This window comes from Parambassis ranga, chromosome 24, assembly GCF_900634625.1.
Source record: "Parambassis ranga chromosome 24, fParRan2.1, whole genome shotgun sequence".
Classification (NCBI taxonomy): Eukaryota; Metazoa; Chordata; class Actinopteri; family Ambassidae; genus Parambassis; species Parambassis ranga.
The window spans coordinates 14,712,083-14,720,710 of NC_041043.1; the positions used below are offsets into that span (position 1 = coordinate 14,712,083).

The 8,628-nt window shown below is 47.5% G+C and overlaps 1 protein-coding gene across 1 annotated transcript; it reads left to right on the top strand.

The window, feature by feature from the left end:
* Positions 1-619: 619 nt before the first annotated feature.
* LOC114429011 (probable ribonuclease ZC3H12D) lies at positions 620-8,186 on the top strand. Its single transcript, XM_028397847.1, has 6 exons — positions 620-898; positions 1,746-2,155; positions 4,707-4,846; positions 6,086-6,320; positions 6,398-6,504; positions 6,975-8,186. The coding sequence occupies exons 2-6, from the start codon at positions 1,857-1,859 to the stop codon at positions 7,850-7,852; spliced, it is 1,659 nt and encodes a 552-aa protein (XP_028253648.1). The 5' UTR covers positions 620-898; positions 1,746-1,856; the 3' UTR covers positions 7,853-8,186.
* Positions 8,187-8,628: the final 442 nt, after the last annotated feature.

Genomic DNA, 8,628 nt, shown 5'->3' on the forward strand with positions numbered 1-8,628 from the left:
GATGCCCACAGCCTGCCTCATGACACACAGACCTGTCCATAGCTGCTTCTGGACTGAACATGGACATTAACTACACATGGTCAATTTTAATTTAAGATGATTTCTTGGATTATTTTAACCTGTTCAGATCCTTTGCAATGGAAATCAATCATATATATTCAGTGCATGAGTACTTTTACTTTTAATACTTTAAGTACATTTAAAAGTACTTAAGACTTTTACTTAAGTAGGATTGTTGATGCAGCACTTCTACTTTTACTTAAGTATATATTTTGCTGGGTAATTGTACTTTTTCTTAAGTACCAAGCCTCAGTACTTCCTCCACCACTGTCCCTGACACCCCTAATAGAACGGTGGCTAGCCGCCATTATCTGGTCATTATTCTGTGTGTATATATTAACATCAGCACGTTTCTACTCCCCAGGATGATGGCATCAGTCGGGCTCTGAGTGTTGCACTCTGAGACACATTCAGCCTTCTAGAGATGATGGAGTTAAAATAACTGACTAATAAAAGCTCGACAGGCTCCCATTGGCAGGCTTCCTGGATCCACATCCATCCAGTCAGCACTTATGACACCACACCAGGAAGAGTTCACAGAGCCAGGGGGAGAGGACACACAAATCCCCAAGGCTCTGGATCATTCAGACCAGGAAGTACACATCACACATTTACAGAACATTTCCCCCTCTCTCTCTCTCTCTCTCTCTCTCTCTCACTCTCTCTCTCTCTGCAGCACTCACTTCCTCCTATGAGTAATAAGAGCAGCTTCACACACCGGTGTGTGTGTCAGAGCGACTGACTGACTGACTGAGAGCAGCTCTCTCACACACACACACACACACTCAGAGAGAGAGGCAGCCGGCGTCAGGATCCCGACCGACCACCTGCTGAATGTGTAAGTTCAAAACCAATGTGTGTGAATGTGTGTGTGTGTGTGTGTGTGTTGGACCATCAGCCTGTGTTGTGTGTGTAGTAGAAGTTGTCAGCAGTGTTCAGTGTGCAGAGCAGCGGCAGCAGCAGCAGGAGGATGTGGCTGAGCGGTGATTGTAGCAAGATTGTGCAGAAACTATGGTCCCTCAGCAGAGGTTCAGTTCAGAGTGTGTGTGTGTTGGTGTGTGTTGGTGTGTGTTGGTGTGTGTGTGTGTGTCACTGGGACGACGTTGCCGCTGCTATTCCTCATACTTCACACAGTAATCAGATCTTCTGTGGCAGAGAGCTGCACGGTGGATAGAAGCTTCAAAGAATGACAGACAAGTTGTTTGTGCCGGCACGCCTCCACCCTCACACTGCTTCTGTGTTTTTAATACTTTCAGGTGTGTTTAGACTAGTTCTGCATGAGGTGGAAACTTGTGAGTCATTCAGGGAGGTGGTGTGTGTGTGTGGGGTGTGGGGTGGGGGGGGGGTTGTTACCAGGAATAAAGTGGAGTGGAAGGAGCAGCAGTCATTCACACCGGATTGTTCATTCATGCTTTGGTTGTTGACCACAGTGACGGTGCAGGTATATATAATTCTTCTTCTCTGTTTGGTGTGTGTGTGTGTGTGTGTGTGTGTGATGGGGGCTTTCTTATAACCGTGCATGACGTCAGGCAGTCATGAGGCTGTGGTGACAGAAACCACAGCCAATATGTCATAACCCCCCCCCCCCCCATCAGGACCGCAGATGAAACTTCCTGTGTTTACAGTGACGGGAGCCTCCGCCCACCTCTGCTTTGTTTTGACACCTGTCAATTGTTCCAAAACAGAGGCTGTTGCCGTGGAGACGAGCCAAAATAAGAAGCTGAGGACGAGGATTCCCCTCAGACAGTCAAAAGAAGAAGAAGGAGGAGGAGGAGGAGGAGGAGGAGGAAGAGGCCATGGATCACCATCAGCAGCAGCACGCCAAAGTGGAGCGCTTTCTAAAGCTGGGGTACTCTCACAGTGACATCATCAGGGTGCTGGAGAACCTCCGCCACGACGCCCAGACCAACGACATCCTGGAGGAGCTAATAAAGACTTGTCGCACGCGCAGCAACAAGAGCGTCCCAAACAGCCCCAAGCTGGTGCCCAGAGGGTGCAGCCCCGGGCCCCCCGGGCCAGCCCGGCCCGACACGGACAGGGAGGCCGCCGCTGGCTTCAGACCCGTGGTCATAGATGGCAGCAACGTGGCCATGAGGTGAGTCCAACTATTACAAAAACATATTTAAAGACAGAGTGAGATAAAGCAGGAGCAGAGGTGGTGTGTGTGTGAGTGAGCATTGAGGATTTGAGTCCATACAGCCACATGCCTCCGTCACACCGTGTTTCAGTTCTCACATCTGCCACACTTCCTCTTCTCAGATGTGGGAAGTGAAAACATGAGCTGTGCTCAAATCGTTTTATGATGCCTGCAGGGCAGCGAGACCATTCACATCACATCTGACGGGCAGAACGCGTGTCCTGTAACCAAACACTCTGATCTGCCATCATATGATCTCACGGTGACCTGAATACACAGCGACAAGGAAGTCCTGAGCCAAAAAAAACACACACACACGCACAGGCAGTAGGTGGAGGTGACGATGTGATTCAGAGGTGGAAAACAAAGGAGAAACGTTTTCACAATGTTCCTGTAAAGACATGAATTGAGCCGAACAAGGAAGAGGCCGCAGTATTTACCGTCACCATCTTAGATCTCAGGTACTCAAACAAGCTCTCAGGGAGGCACACTACACTTCCCACAATGCAACTCACCCAACAACCCATAATACACCTGTCGAACCCCCGGTCTCACTCCTGCAACACTCTCACAGGCTTACTGCTTAACCACAGAGACGTTATACAACTCATTTCACACACACACACACACACGCAGTCAACACTTAGTGCAACTTTATCTGAGATTGTTTCTGGCACCAATGTGACTAAAAAAAATGGAGATTGATGACATAAAACACAAACTTTAGTTTGAAGCTGCAACGATCATATTTTTACACAAATAAGTGAAGCGCATGTTTAGCTGATTAGCATGTAGCCTGCAACTTCAGTGCAACAGCAGCAGCATATTACAGATAAGCAGCAACAAAGAAATATAACAGTAAATATTAACCGCAAAGAGAAGCTAATGCTGCTGCTGTCTTAATCCAGTAACATCATTCAAAAACTCTAGAATACATACATAGTGTAAATATGAATAAAAGGGACTCCCACTATAGAACCTCCTTTTCCACAGGAGAAAGACAACATGGCCGTGAGGATATACAAATAATTCTGATATAATAATTTTATCTTTTGTTCTGACTGAAATGATCAAAATATATAAGTTCACTGTGTTTCTGTAAGTATTAGAAACCTAACACATGCAGAGACATAGACAACATCTGAGGACTATCTGAGGCTGCTGTTGGGGGGGGGGGCTTCTGCAATCAGCTGTAAACTTAACTGACCAATCACCATCTATTAGCATGATGCTAGCATGTATAGCTAAAATTACGAGTTATGAGAAAATATGAGCTTTAAAGGTAGGGTAGGAGAAAACTCAGTGAGAGTCAGCCAGATTTCCAAAGTAAACACACGCCCCTTTCTCTCGGAGTTCACCCCGAAGCCACGCCTCCCAATCACATGGACACATCACCTGAAGACGAGCTGCGGTCTGTGACTTCGGCCATCATGCACGTACCTCTCTGGTGCGCACAGAGCAGGAAGAGAGTGACAACCAGCCAATACTCCGCGCAGGGTCCACCCGGAGGATTGGCTGATGTTTTTATGTTTTATAGCTTCCACAGATGATTCATATTCTTCGTTTTAATGCGAAACTGCCGAACTAATTGGTTGCTATCGGATTGTAAAGAGAAGTTACACTAATTTAACAAAATGTGCATCAGAATGAAATCTCCTACCCTACATTTAAGGTGTAAATACTTAGCGTCATCATTCATTTGTATGGAAGGCTACTGCAAAGGCGCCCTCTAGGTGAACTGCAGCTCAGCAACAGCAAGCAGGCTGTAAGAGCTGAGATTTGACGAGTGACTTGTGCATCAAAAGGAGAAGTTCATATTACAACACACAGAGAAGGAGATTTCACTCTTAGCTCAGGGTGTCGTTTCTTAATCTGAGAGGAAGAGTGAAATTCCCTGTGTGTGTCCACACACACACACACACAGATCAGCTGCTGTGAGTGCAGCAGTGCGACAGCATTGATCCGAGACATGCAGAGACGATCAGACCCGTCAATAAAGTTCTGCACGACAGATTGATTTAGTCAGAATCTATAGAGGAGTTCAGGCCTAGTTTCATCTGTTGTATGCAAAGTGTCTCACCGCTTCCTGCTGACTGAAAGCAGGGGAACTCCCACACACACACACAGACTGACACCACACACACACACGTTACATTTTCCCAGGGGCAAAACAATCCAGTTTCCAGCAGTGTCCTGGTGATGTGAATGTTACTACAGGTTTGGAGTTCAGAGGAAGAACATGTTCATGTAACAGGAGGAGCCATGTTGACAGATTAAACTGAGGATAAAGCGACTTATCTGGAACTAACTCACTTCAAAGTGTCAGACAAAGCACACATTCTTAAATTACTCATCTCTGTGCTGTTGCAACACCAGTTTCCTTAAAGAGGGAGAAGGTGTGTGTGTAAAACAAACACCGTGACACAAAAGAAGAAGTTGTGTTATTTAATTTATTTGTTCTATGAATTATTCTTATTCTTATTGACTCTTGGTTTTTGTGTCTTCGTAGCCATGGCAACAAGAAGGTGTTTTCCTGCCAGGGCCTCCAGCTGGCCGTGAACTGGTTCTGGGACAAAGGATTGCGTGACATCACCATGTTCGTACCGCTGTGGAGGAAGGAGCAGACGCGGCCGGAGGCGCCCATCACAGGTGGGTGAGGTCACAGGGTTTCTTCTCTTTAGAAGCTGCGCGGCTTGAGCGTGACCCTTCGGTAACACGGCCGTTATCACTTTGGTTTCTTTTGTCCCTTTTCGGAGGAAGTGGAACTAAAGTTGAGGGCTGATTGATAAGGTTTGTGGCCTGAGGTAGAAGCAGGAAGAAGGAACTCACTGGATGCCATGACAACAGTGATGATGGAAGGGACTGGAGTTCTATAAAGGGCTGATAGAGGGGACTAAGTTCCTGTATTTGGCACCCAATGATTGGATCGATCATCGTATTATAGCAAAACAATCAGAAGACCAAAACAAGAAGCTAAAGAAGGCTAAAAGCTCAGTAGTGTATCTGTATATATTAGCTAATGCTAACAGAGCGTGCAGCAAGAGGACTCATCTGTCCCAGGCAGCTGCAGTGTGAAAAAAACCGCAGTCCCCCCTGCAGCCACTAGGGGCTACCTTCAAAAAACAATCCCCACAGACCTCCACTGCTAACATGCCCAACTTTAGAGGAGACAGAAAACATGTTTACAGCATGTTTAGTCTCTACTGATACATGTGATGACAAATATGGAGTGAGTTTCTTTAATTATAGTATTTTTTTGTTGTTGTATAAAAAAGTGCTTTAACTGATCCGTGCAGCTTTAAGTCGGGACACTGTGGGCTCCTTTCAGTAAATGTCTTCTTAAAGCCTGAAACTATGACTCACATGACCTGAAACTGGAGACAAAAACATGTTGTGATGATCGGGAAGTCGATTTATTTCTCCCTCTGATGTAAAATCTCGTCACCGGTGAGCAGGTGCACAACAGGAAATCATGCAAAAAAAAAAATACAGAAGCAAAAACCTGAAGCCACAGCTTGTTGAAATTGTGCCATCATTCACTGGAAACTGACCGTCTGGGTTCGAGCAGAGCCGGGTCATTTGGCACATCAGCACGGACTGCTGGTAAATTCCCGCCCTTTTTTCTTTTTTTTTTGTTCTTGGCTGGCTCGGTCCAGCAGCTTTCACCTCATTTCACTGTTGAAAGCAGGTATCAAACTACACACAGGGACTTTTTCAACAATGAGGAAGTGCAGCAACCAAAAACTGTAATCCAGCACGTCGTGCATGTTGGATCATGTCATCTAAAAATAGCCTCCTTCCTCCTCACAATGAAGAGCAGTTTGTTATATCTCTGCTGACAATCAAAACAAGCAGAGAAAAGAAAAAACATTTCTCTTTGTTCGACAGATCAACATGTCCTCCACGACCTGGAGAGAAGGAAGATCTTGGTGTACACGCCTTCCCGCTGCGTGAACGGCAAGAGGGTGGTGTGCTACGACGACCGCTACATCGTCAAGCTGGCCATCGAATCGGACGGCATCATCGTGTCCAACGACAACTACCGCGACCTGCAGACGGAGAGCCCGCAGTGGAAGAAGTTCATCGAAGAAAGACTGCTGATGTACACCTTCGCCAATGACAAGTAAGTACAGACCGCGCACAGGTGTTAGCAGGGTGGTGTCGCAGCAGGCTAACTGTGTCCCTCTGGTGTTGGTGCAGGTTCATGCCGCCGGATGATCCTCTGGGCAGAAACGGTCCCACCATCGACGACTTTCTGAGGAAGAAGGCGTGGAACCCGGACAACAAACAGCAGCACTGTCCCTACGGTTGGTGCAGTTTTTATCCCCACCTCAAAGACGAAATGCAACATTGACCACAACTTTATGTACATATTCTAAGTATGTAGAGCGCAAACTTGTCGTTGTGGAGACGGGGACGTCACCGAGTTGTTTGGTGTGAAAGTCCAACTGTAGCTAGCATTAGCTAGCCAGCAGTGACGACTTTGACAACACAAAAGGAAGTCACGTCTGTGTTGCTACTGGATGTAATGATGATTTTGAGTCACATTGTTGACTCGCAGTCAACAACAAAGTCTTCACTTCCCGCTTACAGAACCAGCTGTACAGGCTGGCTAACTCAGTCAGCTGTTAGCATTAAGCAGCATCACACCTGTGAGAAAAAAGGTCATCCAAACGGAACACACTGCTCCATTTGGATTGACATTTTCACTCACTCTGGGGAACTAACGACAGACGAGTATCCGTCAGTAAAGTCGTATTTTGTCTTATGCTTCCAGGAAAGAAGTGTACGTACGGAGTAAAATGCAAGTTCTACCATCCAGAGAGAGCCAACCAGTCACAGCTGTCTGTGGCCGATGAACTCAGGGCTCTGAGAGACAGAGCCAAGATCCTCCCTCAGCCGGATCACAGATACCCTTCCTCCACTCCTCCACCCGTGAACATAGAGGATCTGTCTCACAGGGCTTCACCCAGCAGCCAGCTGAGCCTGCACCACTGCCCGAGCCCGGACGTAGACGAGGCCTTCGGCTCCATGGAGAGCTCCATGGAGAGCTCCATGTCCAGGCTCTACATTCAAGATCCGCCCTACGGCGTGGAGCACCCTGCGCACACCTACAGCAGCGGCGTGGCCAGCTACAGCCGCAGCCACGACGACTACTCCTTCTCTGGCTCGTACAGCGGGAATGGCCAGATGGCCTACCTGAATGGAGGAGGGTACTACTCTCAGCAAAACAGCCCGGTGTCCTGCGAGCATCCCGTCTGCAGTCAGTGCAGGTGTGGCCACCGACAGACCAGGTTGTCCCACCCCCATCATCATCACCACCACCACCACCAAGCTCAAGCCTGGAGCTCCTGCCCTGCACTCCCCCCACCTAACGGGGAGTATCCTGCTCATTATTCAGAGAAGCAGTACTACACACTGCCCTCCCAGAGACACACACACAGCTTACCCAGGGACCCACGGGTGCAGAGCAATCCCAGCAGCTGGGCCAGCGAGCAGAGGACCGGCCTGAGGAACCAGCTCAGCACCCAGCTGAGCACCCTCTTCCCCCAGAGCATGGTGGAGCGGGTTATGAACGCCCACCCACACGTGTCAGACATGTCTGAACTGATGACTCTTATTCACAACTACAGGAGCAGCCACATTTCTTTCTAGACTTTATTCAACCTGAGCCCAGATCAGAGTTCTCAAAGTGAAAAGACTTTTCTGCAGAAGCCTGTGAATTATTATCACCAAACGCCCTCTAACTGAAGCATTAAAATGTGACTCAAGCTGAAGAAGTGTACGAAGTGTGACTGAATGCTACTCCTTTATCCTCGCGTAAAAGTGCAATGCACTACACTCCATACCAGCTACTTATTGTAGCAGCGACCAATCAAAGCAGCATGTGTTGTTTTTTCTTATTTCCTCAAAGTGAGGAAGGCTGTACTGTGTACGTCTGTAAAGAATGCGTCGTTTGTAATTTCCACTGTGAAATAAAAACCACTCAGGGGGATTTGTCTGCGTGGTTGTTATGGCTACCTCAGCAAGGGAAAGGGCGCTGCCCTCTGCTGGTCAAAGAGTCATCATGGAGTCCAACCTGCGATGACACAGCAGGGGTTTTCCATTCTGGTATCAGCTCTGCATATCTGCTCGGGCCGGTTTTTCAGTCTTGTGCCATGTTGCCATATGATTAGTGATCAATGCAATAAAATAGCATTTCCTGAAAAAAATGCAAACAGAAGAACAGGTTAGTTACACAGTGTCACTTTCTAAGACCAAGAATGATCCTTCATTGACTCCTTACACAGCTTTGACTCACTAGAATAAGCAGGATATTAGTGCCGGTAACCTTTGAATTCGGCCAACATACCTGCACAGAGCCCAGTAAATAATTAGAATGTCTAGTGTTTGAGTGCCAAGAGACACCTCCCGACTGCCGTGATGCGTTT